The sequence below is a fragment of the Mercenaria mercenaria genome, chromosome 8, assembly GCF_021730395.1.
Source record: "Mercenaria mercenaria strain notata chromosome 8, MADL_Memer_1, whole genome shotgun sequence".
In the NCBI taxonomy this organism is placed as follows: Eukaryota; Metazoa; Mollusca; class Bivalvia; order Venerida; family Veneridae; genus Mercenaria; species Mercenaria mercenaria.
The window spans coordinates 77763322-77789625 of NC_069368.1; the positions used below are offsets into that span (position 1 = coordinate 77763322).

The 26304-nt window shown below is 34.9% G+C and overlaps 1 protein-coding gene across 2 annotated transcripts in view; it reads left to right on the forward strand.

Moving 5' to 3' along the window:
* The window catches only part of LOC123566016 (neuronal acetylcholine receptor subunit alpha-2-like), a 75945-nt gene extending 54137 nt beyond the window's left edge, over positions 1-21808 (forward strand). Inside the window, exons 3-7 of one of the 2 annotated variants that reach the window (XM_053550227.1) lie at positions 12438-12482; positions 13513-13622; positions 15437-15617; positions 18000-18354; positions 19617-21808. In XM_053550227.1, the coding sequence (XP_053406202.1) occupies positions 12438-12482; positions 13513-13622; positions 15437-15617; positions 18000-18354; positions 19617-20206 (1281 nt within the window). In that variant the 3' untranslated portion in view covers positions 20207-21808. The remainder of the gene's footprint in view (positions 1-12437; positions 12483-13512; positions 13623-15436; positions 15618-17999; positions 18355-19616) is intronic. The other variant, XM_053550228.1, reaches the window with a different exon arrangement.
* The last annotated feature ends 4496 nt before the right edge of the window (positions 21809-26304 follow it).

Here is a 26304-nt window from a genome sequence, read left to right on the forward strand (position 1 = left end):
TTAAGTATTGTTTGCGATGTAGACTAACAATAACACGGGATGAGGAAGGCAATCTGTGTTTCGTGGATCACAAAATAATATGCATTAATACTACCACAGGGCTCCTAGGATAATATCTGAAATGAGCTCATACTTGTTTATGGAATCGTTTCTCTCACCTTCAGATTTTATATTGAAGTGCATTTTCATTTCCAAAAAAAAAAAAAAAACGTGTAGCACACTCGATAATTTGAAGATGATTTTATTCACAATTCTTTTTTCTTACATTTTAACTCACAAGAGCACAGCATGTAGGTCAACTGCTATGACCAATCACCGTTCGTGACCCGTTTGTCCGTCGGTGTCAATAATTTCTTCCATCAATACTCTTCTGAAACCATCAGTCGGAAGCTGATCAGTCCTGTTCGCGGGGTTCTTAGATAGTTCTATTTCATCTCTGTTCTTACAGTTCCATTTGGGTGCACTTCTGGGACTTCAAACTGAGAGCTAAACATAGAAAAATCTCCAAACTGTATCTTCTCTTAAACCGCCAATCTCGCATACCAGATGTCTACTGTGGTTCGCTAGTTGAACGTTCGTCTCGTGATTTTGACGAACATCTGAAGGACGAGAGTACTAAACCGCTAGTCTGATTTGAAAATAATTTCACACAAATAATTCTTTGGTGACTGTCAACCAAAATTGACACCAGAGGGCGTTGGCTTTTTTCCCTAGATGTATGCTGAAACTTTAAAATGTCATGGTTAGAATTAGCTTGCCCGATTTTTATGATAATTTCAAACAAATGATCTCTGTACCAAGATTGTTCCTACTTTCTGAGTTCTTATTATGGTAGCAAAAGGATATGGTCACTTCCCCTGTATGTGTATAGTGAAACTATATAAATATTCTTGCAAGAATGTGCTAACCAAGTTTAAAATGATTTTTCACAAATTTTCCTTTGGTGAGCATTTACAAAAGTCTTCTGATTCGTTAAGACACAGTACAGTGAACAGAAACTAACAAAGTTTTCAAACGACATCTCCTAATCTGATGTTGTTTGTGGAAATAACTGTAGAAAAATGTTTCTTAAAGAATTCTCTGCGAAAACCTTTATTCCAGCCTGATAATAGGCATAGCGTAGTCACTTGTCCCTATATTTAAAGGTTATTAGATTTGTATCGAGAAATATGCACGAGTTCTGTAGTAGAAATATTGCGCGACGTTAGGAGCGCAATATAATTCCGCGAAAGAACGAGTCTTTTTATTACATACATATACTATGCATATAATTATCATATATTATATTAGTGGAGTAAAATTGAAAATCTCGTCATTAAAGAATTTTTAAACGCGACGACACGCATGAAACTCACGCACCTGATGTTAAATTTAAACGTCAATATGAAAAATATTGACGTCTCATGCTCTACTGCCCGTTTACCGAGTTTATAATTGTCTATGTAATAAGTAAATCTTCTTATCAGACATTCTGTTCATTTTAGACCATGACTTAGATGGTGATACTTGTCGTAATCAAACCACTTAAAGCACAAGAAAAAAAAACTTGTTTCAAATGCTTATACCACTGTCTATCAATTTACACATAGAATGCTGATATTCTATAGCTGTATCGCCTTGCGGTATAGACCAAAAAACCCGATAAACATGCCTTCACACTTAAACAACAAGAAAAGAAATACAAACCCAAGACAGAGTCCTAAAGTATTGCTTTAAATCTACTCAACATACCACCAGTACCACTTTTCACTATCCACAATCGAGAAAAGCGCAAGCTAAATGACCACGTAATACCCCTGAAGCATTCTCAATAGACTGTAAAACACATTATATTTGTTTTTGAAAGTACACTAACACATTAACAAAACCCCGATCATGTTTCAGTCTCCCAAACACTGTCTCATAAGTTTGTTTAACACTTGGCAGAGTAATTATGGGCATTTGTGAACCGGAATGATTAATTTCTGTCTACACGTTCTATCTCGATTCCCGTGGTCTATCATAGCCGAGACTCCGAAACATTGTGCATCATCAGATATTGTTTTTGTCTCTTGTGCTTTACATGACAGAATGCTCGTACATCTGCGTTCAGTATTACAAAGCCAGTCATACGAACTTAATCTTATTTCGAAGAAAAAATGATAACCGAAAAAGACAACAAAATTGAGGATTGCAAGACATTTTGGGACACAATATCTCCTGACTGTATTTACACAGCAAGCTTTAATTGTATGTGTTTTTGCAATACTGATTTGAAAGAGAGAACATTCCGTGTCTGCATCATCCGTATCAGAGCGGACTGTGACGCCATGTGTGACATGTCGTGGTATGCTTATTACGTAATAGCAACAAGTTAGAGCCACACTAGATTCTCTTCACAGATTCAGTCCTCATGACTTTGTTATAACTGATATGATACATCAATAGAACGGTAAGTTCCTTACCTTTAAAATGATATCATATGCAGATATATATCTCTAATGGAGGTACACACATTGCATTGTTGAATATACTAAGAATGTCAAAATGGGTTCGATCTTCTTCCATTTACAACACTTCTTTAAAGTATTACAGTACTAAGTGTGTGGTTAATATGTTAACCGTTAGATTTACATGTCAGATAAAATATTACTTATGTCTCTGACATAGGCTGTGATCGTTTGCTCGACGTGTTTTACGTAACTTTACCACGTAAAATGAAATCTTAAGCACAAAAATTACTGCTGTAAGTGTGTAACATTTTAGATTTGTGTAAATCACCAGGTAGCCGTGTTAATTCAGCAATGCTGAAATTGACATATCATTTAAATGTTAAACTTTTTAAGATGACGGTTTTATATTCTGCTACAGCATAACCTGTTTGCAGTGTCTGTAAATTGTCAAGTATGAACCTAAAGGACTGATTTTTATAAAGGTACAATTTCACAGTGTACATTAGCAAAACAGGCCAGCACTTTTTTATTTTTTATTTGTCTACAAATACTAGTGTATGGTTTCGTGTATGAGCGGGGGACTGTGGTCTTTCCTTTTGGATATTTGTCACTATTATTGTTGTTAATAATATCAGTACGAAAATGTCATCAAATTCTACAACAGGCCTAACAGAAAGAATCACTAAATTATAGCACATAATAATTTTTCTGTTATAGCAAATGTCAAAGTTTGCCGTAGAAATGAAATAACTCTTATTGTTTTTAGGTAAAAGCTTTTCTTAGATAAGTACTAGAAAGAAATGTTTTATGATATGGATACAGAAATATGGAAATGACAAGTTACATTAGGAAGATGTCAGTTGTGTCTACATCAATAATGTACAGTTCCCTGCAAAAACTGTAGCCTCAATAAGTTTATTGGTAATTGATTGTTGGTCTTAGTTAATGGAATGATAATAAAATCAGTTACGAGACGGCTTCCAGAAATTTATTCAAAGTAGCAAGTTCGTGCTTCATTATAACTAATGGTCTTAGTTATTTTATCCGTGAATAATTATATGATGTGAAGAAGTTAAATGCGTTTCGCGAAATAACTGGGGTAATGGTAACCTCCTTATCAGTTTTCATTATTGCTAAAAAGCAAACAAAGCAAAAGATTAACCCGTGATATGAACATTCCAACCTTTCTTATAGTTTGTAAATAAATCTTACAAAGTGATGTGGAAAAGGTTGTGACAGCTATATATAGGCAGATTCAACAATAAGATTTTTTAACAAAATTTACCAGTATTATGAGTATCCAGTATTACATACTTTTGACCTTCTCTTTATACTTAAGAAATACGATTGGACGGTAAATTCGCGCAAAAGCAACGATCCCGCAAAGCAAATTAAACATTGGAAGGAATTTGGAACGGTCGCATAAACTGGTCGCGTAACAGACGTGGTTGCACGAGAAGTTAAACTGAGTTTTGCAATTTTGGTGGGTTATGTTGTACGAGTTATTTGTAGTGCAGTTTGCAGTGGAGTTTGAAATCGATTTAAAACATTTGGCAAACTTCATATCGTCCGCATTATCTTTGTGCATAAGTAAAGTATTGCGAAACTCTTTCTTTAGTACAATTTAATGTTCTCTTACCCGTTACATAACAAAAACTATATTAACAACATTATTTATTATAGATAACTACGTCATAATTTAAGTGTATATATAAAACAATAGGTGAATCTATTATGGTCATAAGTGTACAACAAAGAATGGCACGAACACGAAGCATAGATTAGATAAAAACAATAATGTAGACATGTCTTTGTGTGCGCGCGTGTGTGTGTGCTTGTTGTTCGTCTTGTCCTTGTGTGTTGGCTTTGAGTGTGTGTGTGTGTGTGTGTTGTTCGTTTTGTCCTGATGTGTAAGCTTTGAGTGTATGTGTGTGTGGTGCACGCGTTTGCGTGCTGGGGGTTCGTTTTGAGGAGGCTGCGCTTTTGGTGCGTGGCATTCCCTGTTTGATATTTTTCTTTGTTTTTTTTTTGAACATACACATTTGCATAGGTCATGAACAAACACTGAGAATAATACAAAGAGGGAATATTTCATTGTACTTGATATCGGTGACATGCCATAGAAAGCCTTTTGAAACATTTAGCGAATTTATGATTCATATACACACCAATAGTGCTGTTTGACGCTATGGCGTAATAATTGTGACGTCAGAAAAACGATCTGTTACGTAATTACACACAATGTTTAGCGTTCTTTCTATGATAGAGAACAAATCGGGTCGTAAATGAATTGAATTTAATTCAACAGTCATGAATGTTCGTAACTTAGAACATAGTAGAATCTACTGATAAAACTATCTTCATAATTGTAATAACTGCTCGAACAGAAAATAAATGAGCCGTGCCATGGGAAAACCAACATAGTGGGTGTGCGACCAGCATGGATCCAGACCAGCCTGCGCATCCGCGCAGTCTGGTCAGGCTCCATGCTGTTCGCTTTTAAAGCCTATTGGAATTGGAGAAACTGTTAGCGAACAGCATGGATCCTGACCAGACTGCGCGGATGCGCAGGCTGGTCTGGATCCATGCTGGTCGCAAAGCCACTATGTTGGTTTTCCCATGGCACGGCTCAAATTGTTTCGCCTGATACAGAACAATACAGATATTCATGAATCATTTTAAATTTGATTAATTCAAGAATGTCTTATGTAAAAAGGAAGATTCAATGGGTCTCAAAATATATGGCAACGTTTCTTGTATTCATACTGTCTATATTGAGATTTGCATATAATGTGTAGCCAGACAGTTATTCTGCACATTATAAGGTTTCATTTGATATAAAGCTTGTATATATTACACGTTTACGTCATTACGAAAGGTTTGATTTTACAGAAATCACGTCATTGTCACAAGATACGACTTTCTGTCACGTGATAAAACTTTTCACTATATCATCTGATTGGGATATTTGACAGAAAAGTCTACAAATATATTTGCAACAACCTGGTATTAATAAACGGACAATTCGGATAATGCAGAGCTTTAGTATAGGACCATGCAATATAGACGAACATTTAATATTTTGACACTGACATGTCATATATAAAATGAAAGGTTAACCCATGCATTGAATGACACGGTATATGTAAAAATGTGAACGTACAAAATGGTATCAGTATTATTGCCAGGAGGCTAATTTATCCTCAGTTACTTGTGCTTTCATGTTAATAACAAGAAAGGTGTAGTGCACATAGAATCAATTTTATGTGTACTTTTATAATTCGAAATACTTATGTAATTTTGTTGTTTTGTAAGATATGTTTGAAAGTGTTTGACTGAATACATTGACAGTCGTGCCAGGAGTGGCCATTTATAGTAACGTCTGAGACAATAAGGTAAAAATTATTTGTCTGCAAAATATGATATCTGTTCGGCTGAGATATATGCGTGAAGCGAAGCATTAGCGGTTGTTTTATGACAACAGTGATTTAAACCAAAATATAATAATACTTTGTACTGAAAACATTTATATACACCCCGACTGAACAAACTTTTAAAACTTTGATAAAAGTATACGAAAAGTAATCTTAATACTGTAACAAGCGTCTGCTTACATGAGTCGAGGTTCTCAGATTGAGAAATTACTCGAAGTTAAATCTAGAAGTGGTTGTTTCTCTGAAATAATTGTACATGAACAACGACCATTATTGTGAGACGAGCATACATTTCAATACACAGAATGGTTTTATAAGGCTATGTTATTGTTACTGCTACACTATGAACCATCTTTAATTGGCAATAAAATAGGGAAAGTCTCTTGTAATGTTTCCCCGAGATACACAATTTGTTCTCTGTGTTTGCATGTTACATGGAACTCAAACGTTTCATTAGCAACCCAACAGGATGTCTTGATTTGGATGAGATGAGACTCTAAGGTTCCTTTCTTATCACACAAGATGTAATTGATTCTACATTGTCTACGACATTGTCTACGTTATGTTTCTCATAGCAATTTTTAAAAAAAATCACTTTTACAGATCTGGTTTTCAACAACCATTGTTCCACAGCATATGTTTTCCCTCCGTTGTCTTGCAGCGTTTTGGCAATAAAATGTTGTGTTTGAATACTTGCATCGAGACCCGCGAATAATAGCTATATAATTATATTCTTGGCCGCTAATTTATTAATGTTTCATAACTTATGGGACAACTTTTAAGCCAACGATTAGCGCTGCATATTTTTGTGGGATGCAATATACCATAGTAAGGCTATTATAAATATATGGCGGTCAAATATTTTTTTTTTAATTTCCCCTCAAGCTTTTGATAATAATAAACATTGTGTTATTAAACCGTTCTCCTTCAGTTTTTTCCCATAGAATAAGATCATTGTAAATACCGGATGGTCAAATCCTTCAATTCTTTCTACCCTTACGCATATGAAAAACCTACCTGCAGAAATGTTTGGACATAGTATATACTAGTAAATTATTTTAAATTTCATATGATTTGAATGGGTTAAATAAAGCGTGATATGTCATATAAATATGAACATTCATTTCAAAAATGTCTTTTCATTTATAGCCCGAAAAAAGCAGTATATGAAAGCAATATGTGAAGAAATCAATAACATTTCCTTGGAATATAACGATCCAACAAGTTTACCTTAATTATTTTAATTCCACAGATTGACATTATTTGAAATTGAACGAAAAAATAAATTGAACGAAATGCCTAATGACTAATAGACATTAAAAACACTGAATAAAAGATATACATGTTGACCATTATAAGAGTGTTCTGTCGAATAGTTAAGTCTTTTTGACAGTGTTAATTATCTTTACTCTGTCTTTTTTGTATAATAATAGCATGTTACGTACAAACACATTTACGCTTAAATATATATTTTGTTCCTAGGTGATTGGTTTAGATTAACCTGTAGAGCGAATACAAGCAATTGCAAAGTGCTTTGTAATAAATGACAAAATGATAAGTGTCTGTATAAATCTAAAAAGCATGGTACGCTCAGTAGAGTATCCATATATAAGCTTCTGGCGAAAGGGACAATGATCAATGCGATTATATAAAAAAACATCTTTAATGAAAACGCAAACATAGGCGTCATGTAAAGATAAATTGGGTTCAGCTAGATTATGTCTACTTATTCAAGAACTGTTGTCATGAAATTCTTGGGTTATGTAAATGTTTTGGTTTATAACATAAAAACGATATTATGGTCTTCACAAAGTATTAAATCGAGGAATATATCGAGAAAGCAGACATTTAGAGTATCTGATAAGAGGTTATTATGTTTGTATGTTCCTGCTGGCAATAATGGCATACCTTTAGAAAGGAGGATCTGTTTTACTATCAACCGGACATTTGTATTTTAAGGAGTAGTTCAGGCACTATACTACTTACTCTAGATATTGTTACCGGCAAGTAATACTAATCTGTAAATAGATTACTCTAAATAGAGCTAATGTTGAATCGTTTCATTTTCTAGTTTACATCATATTATGAACAATTTTACCTGTCTACACATTTTCAATTCCGAGAACACAAGCATTGTAATATTTTATGGCGAATCCATTTTAAATCATGGTCCCTGATACAATGTCTGTAAAATGTCTTTGAGCAATAACTTGTTGATATTGTAGAAGAAAAAAAGTTTTATGTACTTTTGAATGTTGCTAGAACGAAGTTTTCAGCTCTACATTCAAAAGCTAAAAACTGCTGGACATGCCAGGTGTTGTTACAGTTTTATTTCAAATATATTTCATGAACAGATTTGCAAACCAGATAGGCAGTTTGGATGCATTCTATTCATCAAAATGATCTTCCTATAAACTCTATCATGATCAGTTATCATGCTGTACACGACTGAATCTGCCTTTGCGACCTCGGCCTGCACATCCATCAGTCTGATCATGATCTGCACTGTTCGCCATTCAGTCAGTAACTTTTTGGAAAGCACCCCTTTTAACAGTTAATGGTACTGTTTAACATTTTAAGATGGACAAGTTCATTATAGAAAATTAGCAGGGAAAGGGTTAATAGTTAAACAACATATAGACCATCAAGTATATGTTACAATGCACAAGGAGATCAACTGGAGGTATAAAATCAGGCAAATAAAGTTAGTTCAAGTGTTGGTCCATTACATTTCTTCTGTGATAATTTCATATTTATAGCCGGCATATTAGACTGACAACTTTGTTGGACTTATTTTCGCTTCCTGCATAACACATTTTTCAAATCAGTTCAGCATTTTCTGTAAATCTGATGGATACGTTATGATTTTGTGTAGACAATTTGTCGATGTCATAATGATACAGATAAGTGACCCACAGTAACTAGTTTCTATGTATCATATTGATGTCATAAGAATTTATTACCGTAAATTTGACAGGGCGAACATTATCTCTTGGACTTTTATTTTCCATAATCCTTATCGAAATGACTTCTGTGTATTGTGAAATGAAAGAACATTAAAGAATTTAGAGTTCAGTTGAGATATGCCAACCTCTGCACGGATGAAGGTATAACGTTGAGGCAGAATTACATCTCAAGAAAATATTTCTAAATAAAATGCTATTAAGCATAGAAAGTGACCAAGCAAAATAATAGCGGACTTTTTTTTCTGCTGTATAAGTGCTATAGAGAAAGTGGAATAGTGTTTTTATTTTTGTCTATGATAAAGTAGAGTGCTTAGATATTGCAGGTTAACATTGTAGCATGAACTAAGTATGAAGTGAATCGGTGCGAATGAATGTTTTAACTGTTTTAAGTGAAATGTGCCACGAGACATGAGGATTGTTGCACATTTCAATACCCCTCATGTACAGAATCTATAGAACCGAGGCTGCTAAAATGTTTCTTGTTTGCGTTCTGTTCTTCTCTTTTCACAGAATTTATAAATAAGTTGTATGAATGGTGAACTATGCATATATTTATATATCCTGTCAGGTATTTCTGAATCTATCACATTCTGTTTTCTTCATGCGATAAACTTACCAGGTAACATATACTAGTGCTAGGAAACGTGAACAGAGACGGAATGATGTAATTTAGTTAAACACAACAGTGACAATTTTGTATCAATAAAAGTCCATGTATTAATAGAACTATTTTTAAATCAAATAACAGAAATTGGCAGAAAAGTGCTTATATTTTAAAGATAGCGAATCAAAAGCTTCTATATACACATGTATGTAGAAAATATATCAAAAGTTGTCATGAGTGTAATAACATAACTGCGAATTTTAATAATAATGATATAGACCTGCAGTTAATGTCTTAAAGTTTGTCGTATTCTGCTTTAATAACTGATATACAGAATCCAGAAAATACATTTTAATTTTGAAGATTGCTGCTATTTTCTTGAGTAACACAAAAAAGTACGGAAAATGATTATGTCATGTTTTGTGTCAGTACGAGTTTATAGGTGTATTTCGAATCATATCAGATCTGATATAGTTGTTTTAATGGTTGATTATATTGTAACGTGAACTATTTATGTTAAGATATTACGATTAAAGAAAACATTATGATTGTTATTGTTCTGATCGCAGAGACGTAAATACAAACATAACTTCCAATGGAATAATGTATCTGTTTATGAAATAAATGGTATTGTTGTAACACAGTATATGCTATAAATGCTACAAAAACGAGACCTGAAGGCGTGAATGAAATTTAAGTGGTGGCAAAGATCCTTTTACTTCAGAATATTTCGTATGTGCACGCCTCGTCAATTACAATAGCTACAGCTCATGCTGAGTGTGGCCTTGAACACCTCCAATTTCTCATTCCCTTGTACGATTTGATTTGAATCTTTTTTTCTAAATTTTCTAAATCTAAACTGTGTGGAATACATTTTGTCATTGATGTTGTTGAGACAGTGTCGGAGCTATAAAAAGAATGGTCCTTCTTTAAAGGGATTATGATTGCTGGAGCAAATACATCTAAGTCAATGGCAGTAATGTTGAAATAGATGATACAGCAAGAACGTGTTGAATAAACATCAGTTATGATGTTATGCCAGGAACATTTTTTTGTATCCCTGTATATATTTTTTGTCAACAAAATTCTTTTACTCTTTGATGTAAATCACTCGTGGGAACTCATGTGTCATAACGGTAGGTGTGTTTATAAATTAATGTGAAACTGACCGACTGACAATTTAAAATATCTAGCTAAGAGTTGTAATCCATTTGATTCATGAAACCTTTGTATTTCTTCATACAAAGTCCCTTTACTCGGCTCATGTTTTTTTATGAATCTGACTTTTGATGTGACTTCTCCAGTATTAGTTTTTCCTTTTATTAATTGGTATCCCTGTCGTATGAATATTACAACATTTATTTTCCGTGGAACTGTCTCTTTCTCGTAATAATTTCAATAATGGCCTTCTGAGTTATGTATACATCTTGTTTCATAATTAAACATCAACAGTGCTTTAACTTACGTAAGACATATAATACTAGTAATGATTGAAGACAGCTTTTATTACTACTAAACGTTTTAAATAGTTTAAAGTATCAAGTAAGTTCTGTTCTGTTCTGTTCTGTTCTAATTTGACGGAACAAATAGAACATACATTTACTTTAGTTCTCACATTTACATATACTTTTGAACATGTTATTATGTTTAACTTGGTAAGGTTATATAGCATATTAAGAAAAAGAACACTTCTATCCTGTTTGGATAAAACAACTCTTTTCTTTAAAAGAGATATGTACTTATTCGCAATAATTTTACATATAACAATATATAAGCATATGTATTTATACACAATTGTAATTTCATGGTCATTGTAAACAAATTACGTGACAAGCAATTAGAACTTAAACACGTGTTATTGTCTGTTAAGGTACCAAAGCACTTGTACATTTGTTTATCTAGATAAGTGTTTGATACTTTCGCTAAATAATATTTTATCTCTGTTCTAAGATGTGCAGTAATTTACCTTTTCGTGTTGTGGCTTGGCCAGGTAACATTAACTGATAAATATTTAACGCACCAAACCATTAACTTATTTCAAAACGATTAGGAACAATTTTCATCCATAATTTCCTTAACATATAACAGCATGATGTAAATTGCTTTGATCATAAAAATGATGAAAGATATCATAAAAAAGTTAACTGCTGCATATGGATTATCTGTCTTTGATAGTTATGCTAGTTTGTCAAGTTAGCGGGTATCTAAACGTAATTTATCGAATGCATCTATCGGTTATAGTTAAGGCGCTTATCAGTTAATCACCCTTAATTACTTCGTTCAAATTAAGATAAGATATATTCGCTCAAGGTTTTATATGCCAGTCAAAACGCGCACTGATTACGTTATTATATTATCCATCTAAGATTGATAGGCATGTATAAACAAGTACAAAAGTATACACACTGCATTATATGAACTCTAGTTATCTGAGCGTTATATAGCATCATCTGTTGGTTTTAAATAAGAAAGTTCTATATAACAGTGCTATTGCAATATATCAAATATAGATGCCTGGTAAGCCCATATAATTTTGATATCATTTGAAAGTGTATTATCTACTGAAAAAGAAAATATTATTTACATGACAAAAAGTTACAGAATTTTTACGTTTTACTTTATAGCTTTCGATGACACTTAAACAGAAATCGAGTTATTACAGTGTAAGATTTATCATTTCGCAGTCAAAAAACATAACTGTAGTGATGCATGCATATTATTATCTAATAGTCACCATATTTACTCCGTCGTTTATATGACTGAAAAATTGTTGAAAAAGACGTTAAACCCGAACACACACACACACACACACACACACACACACACACACACACCATATTTACTAATTCCTGTTCAGCAGACACAAATCTTTCAACTGATATCAAAACAATCATGGGGTCGCCAGGCATCGACATTTTATCTGTTTGTGGATCGGATACCTAATTGATTAGTACATTTATTAAAGTGACGAAATCTAATGACGTATATTATATGGTTGCAGGATGAAGTTAACCAGGTATTGACAACCATTGTGTGGCTTGAACAGGTAAGGTCATGAACTTTGAGACGTAGGATATTTTCGCATTCTAATTGTCTCGATTTGTATTTTGATGTACAGACAATGGAAAATTGTGGAAGAGAAAATATTATATTACCAAAAAAAAAAAAAAAAAAAAAACTGCTTCGAACAAGCTCAACGACACCATTGCATGTGAATTTCAAGCTATCCTTTAAATGATATAAACACAAATTAAAACTGTAATAAAGTGGATTAAAGTGTACATTGAAAAAAACATATTAACATACACAGTACACAGTACATTATTTATAATAAATGTATCATATTTCGAATTGTGCCTGTACAGTTTACTGTCACATTTCGAATTCTGTATGTACAGTTTACTGTCACATTTCGAATTCAGTATGCACAGTTTACTGTCACGTTTCGAATTCTGCCTGTACAGTATACTGTCACATTTCGAATTCTGTATGTACAGTTTACTGTCACATTTCGAATTCTATATGTACAGTTTACTGTCACGTTTCGAATTCTGCCTGTACAGTATACTGTCACATTTCGAATTCTGCCTGTACAGTTTACTGTCACATTTCGAATTCAGTATGTACAGTTTACTGTCACATCATGTATTCAGTATGTACAGTTTATTTCGAAATTCAGTATGTACAGTTTACGGTCAGATTTCGAATTCTATATGTACAGTTTAGTGTCACGTTTCGAATTCTGCCTGTACAGTATACTGTCACATTTCGAATTCTGCCTGTACAGTCACGTTTCGAATTCTTCCTGTAACGTATACTGTCACAAACTGAAATATACTGTCACATATCTAATTTCGACTGTAGACTGTGACTGTGTAACATTTCTGATTCTGTCCATACAGCTTAATAATATGTTTCGAATATTGCCTGCTTTGTATAATTGTGCATGTACAGGCTATTTCCGTATGTCCTTTGATACAAAAGCGTGTATAATTTTGTTGTGATATCTGAAATAGAAATATTAGTACGAGATTGGTATACAGTCTCACTATTCCGGATTTACTTTACTTTTCCAGGAATGGATAGATGAACGTTTACGGTGGAACCCGGATGACTTTGGCGGACTGAAAACCCTCCGAATGCCATGCGATAAGATTTGGTTGCCTGATATGGTTCTTTATAATAAGTAAGTTAGTTATTAAAGTGCTGTAACATAAGTAAAGATCATATCATCTCTGTATCAAATGAATATCAAAACTTCGTTTGCACGAACTTGGATAGTTCAAACATCACCTTTAGCTTGAACTCATCGTCAAATCCTATATAGCAAAATCCCTGAATAACACATTTTGCGGTCCCATCGAGTTCGAGCGAACGAAGTTTGTAAATAGGTTAATAGTAATCTGATGTGAGAGTATGTCGGCAAAAACAACCAACTGCTTGATTTGATGCTCTGTAATAGGGGCAGATAGTAACTTTCAAATTTATCAACACGACACAGTTTTATTTGTAAAAGTAGTATAGCTCATAGATCATCAAGCCAGTAAGATGCTATTACTGGAAATTTAATCAAGCTGCACAAAACGTTCTATTCCATATAAAAGCAATGCAGTAAACACTTTATATGTTTGAGAAATGACAAAGAAATATTATCGTCTGGAGAGTTCGTAAATTTCACAAAAATTAGTTTAACGTTCATTTGACATACACAGACACGCATTATTGGACTTATTGCAGATCCCTACTAGATAAATAGACTGAATTAATATCATGTACGACCTATATCTGCATCATCTAAAAACAATTCATCACCATCTGTCGCCTTCCGAATTGACTGTCTCTGGTATCGAAATATATTATACTGATAACATGGGTGTAAACATATTGTCATTAGATATGTCCTTTCATAATTTCTTTGAAAGCTGTGGAAGAATTCCAGTGATTGAATATAAAGCTTGTAAAAGACTTCCAGTATTGCCAGCGTAAAGTGAATTTGAACCATTCATTACCAAGCCGAGTATGACGGAAATAACAGTAGTGTCCTGATAGTTATATAGGCCGAACTAATACTGTTACTTGCGGTCTTCTTGAATGTCATACAAATCTAGATCAAAATACAGTTCTTCTTTTTACACACATAGTCTTTAGTATCCAATTAAGTTCTGTTCACACTGTTGAACTAAACGTATAATATCGAAATTGCTTTAAATGCATATAATTGAAATCGACATTCTGTTATCTAAATACACTAATGACATTTTAGAATAACCAGCATCAAAGAGATACTGTAGCTATAAAACCACCTTTTTGTTAGTTTGTTTTGATCTTTACATGTTTTTCACTCTGACTCCATGTATTCCTTATACCATTAATATTATAATAATACAATCAATGTTATTCAACTATCGATGCTCTAGAACGTCGACTAGTAAGTGCGCCACATGGATTAGCGGCCATCTGTATTGAGCACCCAATTGCCTTAAGCAGCCAGTCAGTTAGTTTAAACTTGTCTTAAGCAGCCACCTACCTTTAGCAGCCATATTATGTCGCTCCCTTAACTGGCTGCTTAACACAGGTTTGACTGTAAAGCTGTTTACGTATTCAGGCATTAAGTATGTTCAGCAAAGTATACAATTGCCCTAAATGCTTAAATTTTAAGGGTGCTTCAGTAGTAGTTTTTCAACATTTTCTAGATGGTTTAAAGTGTCTATAGATACATAGCGTCCTAAACGTCACATGTTGTACTTGATAAGGCACAATAATTATAGGTCGTGTTTTCATTACTCATGTCTTTCGGCACGACATCAATGCACCTTACCTGACCTTCTATAAATGTAGTGTGACTACTTCTTGCGGATTTTTTCTCCTCTTATTTGCATATTTCTCACTTTCTGTACTTTGTCCGAGGGTCTAACTACTGATTCATCTTTTCTTATATGCTCATCTAATTGTTTTTATTCCGACGAGTTTTCTACTGATTTTGTTTCTTTTTTATTGCAGTGCCGACGACTTTACCACTGGTTATATGCAGAGTAAAGCTATGGTCAGTTTTGAAGGCGTTGTGTTCTGGCCGCCACCGGCAAAATTCAGAAGCTCATGCAAAATTGATATCACATTTTTCCCTTTTGATGATCAGTTATGCAAAATGAAGTTCGGGTCTTGGACCTACGATGGGTTTCAGGTAATAACATTTATGTTTTGTATGTTATTTGACGATACATAGAAATGCATTGAATTTTTGGTATTGTGATCACTTGTCGCAAAGGAAAACCTATTCCTTGGTATAAAAAGTAGAGGATAATCATATGGAAGAGTAGTGAGAAATCGGTTCCTTGGTAAAGAATAGAAGAGGGCAACTCGGTTCTTTCATACAGAATTGTTGGGCAAAGTCGGTTCCTTGATATAGAATAATAAGGTGGAATCGTTTCCTTGATATAGAATAGTAGGGTGGAATCGTTTCCTTGATATAGAATAGTAGGGTGGAATCGTTTCCTTGATATAGAATTGTAGAGTGGAATCGTTTCCTTGATATAGAATAGTAGGGCGGAAATTGGTTCCTTGATATAGAGTAGTAGAGGAGAAATCGGTTTCTTGATTTAAAATAGAAGGGGAAAATCGGTTCCTTGATACATAATAGTAGAGTGAGTGAGTTGGGTTTTACGGCGAATCGACAAAAAATGGTCATATATCGCCGATAGAATAGTAAAGGGGAAAAGGGAAATCGTTCCTTGAAATAAACAGAAGTGTTAAAATCGTTTCCTTGATATAGAATATAAGGAGTGGGGCGGAGGGGAATTCGGTTCCTCGAGATAGAATGGTAGGGGAAATTGCTTCCATGATATATTATAATAGGAGCAAATCTATATTATGATATAGAATAGAAGGGTAGGGGATATCAGGTAGTTCCTTGATATAGAATAGTTAGGGAAATCGGTTCCTTAATACAGAATAGAAGGTGGCGGGGGGGGGGGGGATGAAGGTGTCGATACCTTGATATAGTACAGAAGGGCAAAAAATCCATTCCTAGATATAGAACAGTTTAAGAAAATGGGTGCTCTAATCTAAAATATTAGGGAGAAAATCTGTTCCTTAATACACAATAGTAGCGGAAAGTCGATTCCTTGACATAAAACGAGGGAAATCGGTTCCTTATCGAATAGTTGGGGAAAATCATTTCATTAATGTAAAAGAGTAGGGGAGGGAATGGAATTGGTTCCTTGATGTAGAACAGTACAGAAGGATGAAAATCGGTTCCTTAATACAGAATAGTTGGGTGTAAAATTGGTTCCTTAATATAGATTAATAGACGGGGTAGAAATCAGTTCCTTGATACAGAATAGTAGTGGCAATTCGGTTCTTTGGTGTGAAATAGCAAGGGCTAAACCGTTTCCTTGATACAGAATAGTAGTGGCAAATCGATTCTTTGGTGTGAAATAGCCGATAAACCGTTTCCTTGATACAGAATAGTAGTGGCAAATCGGTTCTTTGGTGTGAAATAGCCGATAAATCGTTTCCTTGATACAGAATAGTCGTGGCAAATCGGTTCTTTGGTGTGAAATAGCAAGGGTTAAACCGTTTCCTTGATACAGAACAGTTGTGGCAATTCGGTTCTTTGGTGTGAAATAGCAAGGGCTAAACCGTTTCCTTGATACAGAACAGTAGTGGCAAATCGATTCTTTGGTGTGAAATAGCCGATAAACCGTTTCCTTGATACAGAATAGTTGTGGCAAATCGGTTCTTTGGTGTGAAATAGCCGATAAACCGTTTTCTTGACACAGAACAGTAGTGGCAAATCGGTTCTTTGGTGTGAAATAGCCGATAAACCGTTTCCTTGATACAGAATAGTAGTGGCAAATCGGTTCTTATGTGTGAAATAGCAAGGGCTGAACCGTTTCCTTGATACAGAACAGTAGTGGCAAATTGATTCTTTGGTGTGAAATAGCCGATAAACCGTTTCCTTGATACAGAATAGTAGTGGCAAATCTGTTCTTTGGTGTGAAATAGCCGATAAACCGTTTCCTTGATACAGAATAGTAGGTAGGGGTATATTGGTTCTTATGTATAGAAGCTGTTCCTTGATAAACATAGTGGTTTTTTTCATAAGTGTATTTATACTTTTATTTTGTTTTAGACGTTTCACCTTGAGAACAGTTTAATATTTTCATTTTCTTTTCGAAATATTATATACCTTATGCCGCGTATTAATATTTTCTGGCTCTATTAAAACTATTACAACTTTTAACAATATTTTAATATGTTTTGTGTTTTTTCATGTGGCAAGTCAGACTTATTTTCCGTAAACATTAAACTCCGAATCAGCTTTTTTGTTGAGTGACGCCATGGTATTAAATATGTGTCTTTTCATACACTAGCTATATGTATCATTTTAAAAGGAAACATTCACTGAATTTTATTCGAGAAAATAATGTTCAGCAATATGTTTATACCCGGATATGAAATGACGTAACTTGTTCATTCGTCGTGTGTTAACTCGTGATACATACATATATCATATAATACAGGCCAGGCTACTTACCAGACATTTCATTACATGTATTTATAGGTTGATGTAACCAACCGATCAGCTAATGTGGATCTGTCAAACTACATATACAGTGGAGAATGGGATCTCATTGACATTATTGTTGTCCGTAATACGGTGACGTACGCCTGTTGTATAGAATTCTTCCCCGACGTTACGTTTTCAATTATCATGCGACGTCGGACGTTGTATTATCTGTTTAATATTATATTTCCGTGTTTATGGTTGACTGTTTTAAGCCTGCTTGGATTCTGGCTGCCTCCTGACAGTGGAGAAAAAATTACACTCGGGATAACAGTGTTGCTCGCCTTTTCTGTGTTTATGCTACTAATTGCAGAAAACATGCCTGCCACATCAGAGTTTGTACCGCTAATAGGTATGTATGGTTAAATAAAATGACTCTTATATTTTTACTTTTTATTGATATTGAACTGACTTTAGCACGTAGTTCCCATTGTGAGCTGTACGGATCGTTGGATGTCTTTCGTCCCTCCTCCACTATTTCCTTAAAGAATATCTCCTCCTAAACCATCGAGTCAGTTCAACTAAATTTCAGAGGGATGGTCCTTGGGTAGGCCCCTTTCCTTTTCCTTCAAGTCTAGGTCATCCATGCTGAGTTCTGCTTGCCATAGCAAGCAAAATGAACAAATTCAAAAATCTTCTCAAGAGACTGCTGACCGGATTTTGAACATATTTCACAAACATGTTCGTTGGGTAGCTATCTTAATTGCTACAAATCATTATTTACGTAAAAATCATGGCCGCCAGGGGCGACGCTAGTTTTACCTTTATATCTAGATGCAAAATTTAGAAAATCCTGTCGTCTAAAACCTCTGGTTCGATTTTAAAATCACGTAATAGCAATGTTTCTTGGGTTACCCTTTAATAAATTTCAGCAAATCATGCTTTTGCGTTTAAAAGCATGGCCGCCGGGGTGAAGGGCAACGAATCAGTAGTGTTTCATGACTAAAAGATTCCCTTAAGTTTTCTACAACGCATAGTAAATCTAATTTGCTTTAGCCTAGAATTTATAACCTCAAAAATAGAACCGCAAGTCGCCCGAAACAACATACCAAGACACTTATTTTCAAATGCATCGCATTAGGCAAAACATGATTACATTGTTTTAGCAGGTTACCATAAATTTCAGGTAAATTAAATCAAACTTCGGTTTCTACACATCGGAATTAGATTTTTAAACCTGAAGCTGAGAAAGTGTCGCTTTCAGTCGTGTTACTAATTTGTATTCAGTTCGTGTAACATACTGATTTCCTTTCTGATAGTGTAGGAAAAAAAATATTACATGCTGTCTGAAATGTCAAGAATTTTGTTTTGTTGATAACAAACAATATAAAGAATGACATTTTGAAATATAATTTCAGTTCTTTTAAGAATAATATAGAATTTATGTTCAACAGGAGTTCATACGATATGACATTTAGGATAAATGCAACGTAAGTGTTTTGCACGAATTTTAAGAATTACGTTTAGGCCGTTTAGAAAGCTTCAAAATGACGTTTACTAAAATAAGCAGGGGGTATTTAGTAGGCCTATTGATTAAGGCATGATACACCAATCATCTTTAAATTAATGCTATCCAATTTGTGAATCAAATGTCACATTTTATATATTTTTCAGGCATTTATCTCACAGTAACTATGGGAATGACGTCATTATCAATTGTGCTGACAGTTTTCGTGCTTCAACTACACCATGTTGGACCACATCAGCGTGGGGTTCCAAAATGGCTGCAAATTTTATCGCATGATATACTTGCTAGTATTCTATGTCTTAGACCGAGAGTAAATCCATTCATTTACCATTCTGCAAGAAAATCGGACACGTGTCTTAGCTCTTACATCGATTCTTTGGATTCTACAAATTGCAATGGGATTGTTGTTAACAAACAAAATCACGTGAATAATACGTCACAAGTGACGTCAACGACACCAACGCAGCAAGTACATTATCAGTTTGAAAACTCTTATAATAATCGCATTTCGGACGCTGAAATGGATGAAACACAAGACAAAATAACTGCGTCGCTGAAATTATTAGTTGAGAAACAAGACTTGGAAGAGCGCCATCAAGACATCGTGAATGAATGGAGATTTGTTGCTTTGATCATGGACAGATTTTTATTCTGGCTTTTTCTTTTAGCCGCCGTGATGTCTTCAGTTATTATTTTGGTGGTCATGCCAATGAATAAACCGTCGGTGCGCAACTAAACATGGGCTTATATGCTTGACTATCAGATTTTGTAACATTTAAGTCAATCAACCAAAGGCGCTGAGGAAGTAACTGAACAAAGAATATGGGTGTAGTGGTGAAATAGACTTATTTGAAATAGTAAAATTCGGTCAGTTTGCATACAAATTTTAATTTCGCTCGTGTTCTAAGGTATAAAGGATAAAAGCAAAAATATATAGTAAAACGTATCTTACAGAATGAAAACATAAATTGTCCTGATAATTCAAAGGCATAAACTTTAAAGATATCTCTTTTCCTGACTTTTTAAGTACCGATCAAATTGACATCATAGCACACCGGAAAAGTAATGTAGAATAAATGCTGAAATGTCTGCCAGCGCAAAACGTCCGAAAGTTAAACATGAGATAAATACTTATAAAATAGACAATAAAGCATTTCTAAAACATTAGAACACCAAAACATGGCAACATGTAAATGTAGAGCAGAATATATATTTTTCTAAACAGATATCTGAGATCATTTTAGTTTACAGTGTTTGCGTATATTAACCACATGTACAACACGACGAATCCAAAACCGTTAAGGAAACTGCTTGGTTTTAGAAGAAACTTGTATTTGGCTGATGTCGGAGTTAGTGATACTCTTTGCATTTTATGGCGTTTAAAACCCTTAATGAAAAGAAAAACAAATCTGAACAAAAAACAACCGACGTTAACTGCTCCTCTGGGTTTTGGTTCCCACTTCGTAACATTGTAACCTTATTTGTATATTATGGCACCCGGGTAAATCAACGGATATTTCTCTATGCTGATATCAGTTCTTGAAAACAATTGTTTGGCTTCTTTAGAAGATTACGGGCGTTTAAGTATAACAGGCTTTTCTAGCTCATCTAAAAAGATCTGTCTATCTCGAAGACATTTTCAAGTCCCGTCCCGAAAGAACGTGCAAATGATATCATTTTAAGTCGAATTTGGTAATCTCGAAGTAAAATGCTCGATCTATTAGAATTCGAGATAACGCGTTTCATCTGTAATTGTACCAGTTGGTGTAATTATCTAAAGTAAACGTCTTCGAAGACTGTGGCGATCAAGCATAAATGTTCTTGGCATAAGCAGGAGACATTCAGTAACTTTTAAACTCATATCTGATGGTCAAGCATATTTAGCACCAGTTTACAGCTATATGTGATAAGCCCGCCTTAAAAACAATATGGATAGGTTAGTGAGTCAAATTGCATTATTACACAAAAGACATCCACAGATGTACATACACACATTACTGAGTAGTTGCTTGTAATTAACATTGAATTTATCATGATACAAGCGGTATGGTGTGAGAAAACACTCTTCTGTTGGTATGTTGTAAAATATCACTCTATATTACAAATGTGTGTTACCTACTCCTTAAACTCCTGTGTTTCTCTTATAATCAGCTAATTACTAAAACTGTCTGCATCAGACTAGTAAGAGAATATATCAAAACTGAGTTTGACAATGGGTACTATGCAAATCGTCTCTTCTCCTGTCGAGAATGTTGCAGTTTTTACAGTTGTACAATATGACTAAATAATGAATGTTAGTAGTCGTAATATGATTTTGAAAATTAAACATACCGTGGTATATTTTCGTTCTGTTCATTAAATTGCATGTATATAGGCTTGACACACCTTATCACCACAGCCAATCAGAATATACGTCGCCTATATCTTCGTGACATAGGTTAAGAGATGCATTTTATCCACCGTAAGACATGATAACATTTTGGCATATCATTACAATAACAACATTGCGTTAGTAATAAAATGCATTCATGTTTCGGTAATAATGCATAGATCCGATTTCTTTTCGATTTCCTCGCCCTCCACTGCCGGTATATAGCTGACATGTCTTACAACCTTTCTCCAAATTGGTAGATACATATGATGCAGACATGACTGCATCAAAGTGTCAAACACATTGTTGTAGAAAGTTTGAAGACTTGTCGGACGACGTGCTAAATGAATCATAAAATGAGCCGTGCCATGAGAAAACCAACATAGTGGGTATGCGACCAGCATGGATCCAGACCAGCCTGCCCATCCGCGCAGTCTGGTCAGGCTCCATGCTGTTCGCTTTTAAAGCCTATTGGAATTGGAGAAACTATTAGCGAACAGCATGGATCCTGACCAGACTGCGCGGATGCGCAGGCTGGTCTGGATCCATGCTGGTCGCAAACCCACTATGTTGGTTTTCTCATGGCACGGCTCAAATGATCATACTTAACGCTATATTAATGATATGAGAGACATGGAGAAGTACAGCTGTTAATTGTCGATGCTGTTTAGGTCGTTATATGTACGAAAAATCTTATGATTTGTTTAATTTGTTTATTTGAAACTGTATAAAGTGTAAATAGTCATATTGTATTATACGCATCATTGAAGAAAATGACGAAATATATCTCCATTAAAAATTGAATCGACATTTGAAATAAATGTTCATTACCTTAAGTCAAATGACTTATTTATAAATGCCCTTGTAAATTGTGTATGTGAGTGTACTGACATGTTAGTTTTTACACAAATAATTCTAAAGTTCATTCATTTCTTTTTTTCTCATGCTTAAATGACAGTCTATAATATAATGAGTAGCATTGTATTTTATTTCAATTTGTCGTATTATTCGACGGTAGACTACTGTTATTGGTTGTTCTCACGATGTAGTTACATGTGGAAACCCGGCAGTTGTAATGTGTTCCTGTCTATAGAAGCCTACATGATCTCTGACTTTCTTTAGGGGAGAAGTATGATTCCGTTCACGGATGTTTATTATTAATATTGTTGGAATATATAGTTTTCATTTTTTTTTCATGTAATGTTTGCACTTGGGTACGAAAAGCTTATGAGACACAAAGGCGGATATAGCAACAAAGGATAACGCATTATCTTATTGGCCAATATCACTGATTTGATTGGCAGGTCGGATCTATGCATTGATGTTGTATATGTATTTTCTTATTTGATTCAGTTTATCATTTTTTCCTGTGCGATGGTGCTTATGAGAGATTTCGAATAAAGCTACTTTTATGGTAAGAGACAGCATAATTTGAACGATTAAATGACATACATTTTGAGTAAATTTAGTATCTAAATTTGTGCAAAATATGACCTTGGTACATACATACATGCTTTCACTCGTATAGAAAACGTATGAAACAAGTTAGACAGCCTGTGGTTTTAGTTATATTAGGTAAAAAGTTTTCAAGAATAAAAATATTGTATTTCCATCTTTAAAAGATCATAGTTGATTGTATTGGCAAATGTTGTGTGTCAACCTTTTGAGGAAATTTGAAAAGGTCCCTGAATCCACCCAATGATAAGTTCAGCAAAGATCTTTCAAGCATTTTATGAGAAGTTGTTTGAAATTCTCTATTTCTTTAGCTATACAAAATGGAGAAACGTATAAGCAAGTTTACAATGGAACAAGTCTAGTAGAAATCCATCATGTGGTTCGTAAGAAAATTACACTTTCAGTTTTCTCTATTTTTAGCTCTGGAAGCTTCTAAAATGGCTAAGAGGAAATACTTTAACAAAATGGAGAGACGACCAAACAAGGATGTTTTAGTCCCAACCTGGCGAAAATCCATTGAGTAATTTATAAGAAGCGGTTTTAGCTTTGATGACCCCTAAATGGGACATTCATACAAGGATGATACAGATCAAGATTAGTAAAGATCCATCATCTGGTTCCGATCTGCAGTCAATTGTATAAACAATGGTTAAAATATACCACGATAAAACTATAACCGCGGTATATATCGTGGTTAGGTAACCACTGATTATTTTCTCTTGTATAAACCAGTTTAACCGCACCGTAACCTAACCACGTAAAATATCAATTTAACCGCGGTAAATTTTCCAATAATGCACTGCGCGCATAACCGGCCTTCCATACAGTTCTCTGAACAAGGCACTTTTATGATGTCATCAGTATAATGATGTCATCAATACACGTGTGTACAGTATATATTGTGTTTTACCAAATTCAAGGTTATTAAACAATGTAAACAACTGCATTAACTAGAGAGAATCTGTGCATTTAATTATAATTATGGATTTTAAAAGTATCTTCGGAGTAATGACTGTTTATAGTGACAGTAGGACTGTAATTTTAAGGAAATGCTTCTTGAAATGGCTACAAACGTGTTTTGCTGAATGTGGCTTATCAAGTAAGATGTTTGCTTCTTTTTTTTCACATACTGAATCAATGTGTATTTAATGTACTGTAGAGCTGGTGCGCAATGGTCTTTGTGGTCGCAGTTCGCCTGGACATTAATACTTTGTTGATGTTTTCTACTAACAAATGCGGCCTCATTGCGGATAAACGGACGAAAATATTTTAAAATGGGTCTCGTCAAAACAACCGAATAGTGAATTACAGACGGGAGCCCTATAACGGTATAAAATTCACTCATGATTCGTCGTCGAATAAAATCTGTTGCCGTAGTGTCAGAGCTTGGTTCCGTTGCGTCCATCGTTCCAAAGTCGGTCCAACAAGTCTGTCTGTCTTGTCAGCTAACACCTGAATACCTTTTGCGTAATTTTTCATCCGCCAAGTCCGTCAAATTTTGTCTGTAAATACGTCGAATTGTACGGCGGCCATGTTTGAGTGGTTACTTTGTGGTTACCAAGCTCCCGTAGGTGGGTTAAAATTAACCGTGGTTATATTGTGGTTACCACGACTGACGTTATTTATACAATCGCTTACCACGATGTTACCATGTTGGTTACTGGCATTTAGTGGTTACTGTGCGGTTAAAGTTTTTATACAATTGGCTGCTGTTGGCCACTTAAAGGTCTTAAGCGGACCCATGTGATACATAATGCGAGAGGAACATACAAGGATGCTATATACCAAGTTAGTTGAAGATCCATCAAGTGGTTCATGAAAAGAAAATGTTTAAAGGTTTGTTCTAATTTTAGCTCTTTCGACCCCTAAAAGTGGTGAAGTGCAACTATGTCAACAAAACTGAGATTACACTACCCGAGAATGACACAGACCAGTTGGTTGACGATCTATTAAGTGGTTCACGATAGGAAGCCGGATAAAGGTTTTTTTTTTCTTTTTATGCCCCCGAAGGGAGGCATATGGTTTTTGAACCGTCTGTCGGTCTGTCAGTCTGTCAGTCTGTCCGCAATTTTCGTGTCCGGTCCATATCTTTGTCATCGATGGAGGGATTTTCAAATAACTTGGCATGAATGTGTACCACAGTAAGACGACGTGTCGCGCGCAAGACCCAGGTCCGTAGCTCAAAGGTCAAGGTCACACTTAGACATTAAAGGTTTAGTGCATTGATGGGCGTGTCCGGTCCATATCTTTGTCATCGATGGATGGATTTTCAAAAAAACTTGGCATGAATGTGTACCACAGTAAGACGACGTGTCGCGCGCAAGACCCAGGTCCGTAGTTCAAAAGTAAAGGTCACACTTAGACTTTAAAGGATAGTGCATTGATGGGCATGTCTTTGTCATCGATGGATGGATTTTCAAAAACTTGGCATGAATGTGTACCACAGTAAGACGACGTGTCGCGCGCAAGACCGGTCCGTGCTCAAAGGTCAAGGTCACCTTAGACTTAAAGGATAGGCATGATGGGCGTGTCCGGTCCATATCTTTGTCAACCATGGATGGATTTTCAAAAAAATTGGCATGAATGTGTACCACAGTAAAAAGACGTGTGGTGCGAAAGACCCAGGCCCTTTAGCTCAAAGGTCAAGGTCACACTTAGATTTAAGTTCATTTTTCTGATAGTGCTTGATGGGCGTGTCCGGTCCATATTTTTGTCATTCATGCATGGATTTTAAAATAACTACGCATGAATGTGTGACACAGTAAGACGACGTGTCGCGCGCAAGACCCAGCTCCGTAGGTAAAAGGTCTAAACTCTAACATCGGCCATAACTACTCATTCAAAGTGCCATCGGGGGCATATGTCATCCTATGGAGACAGCTCTTGTTTGTCTTTGGCGTTCTCATAAAGAAACCAAGGGGAAACATTTGAACATATCTAAGAGAGGACTACAGATGGATGTCACATACCAAGTTTGGTGAAAGTTCGTTTTTCGAGTTCATGAGAAG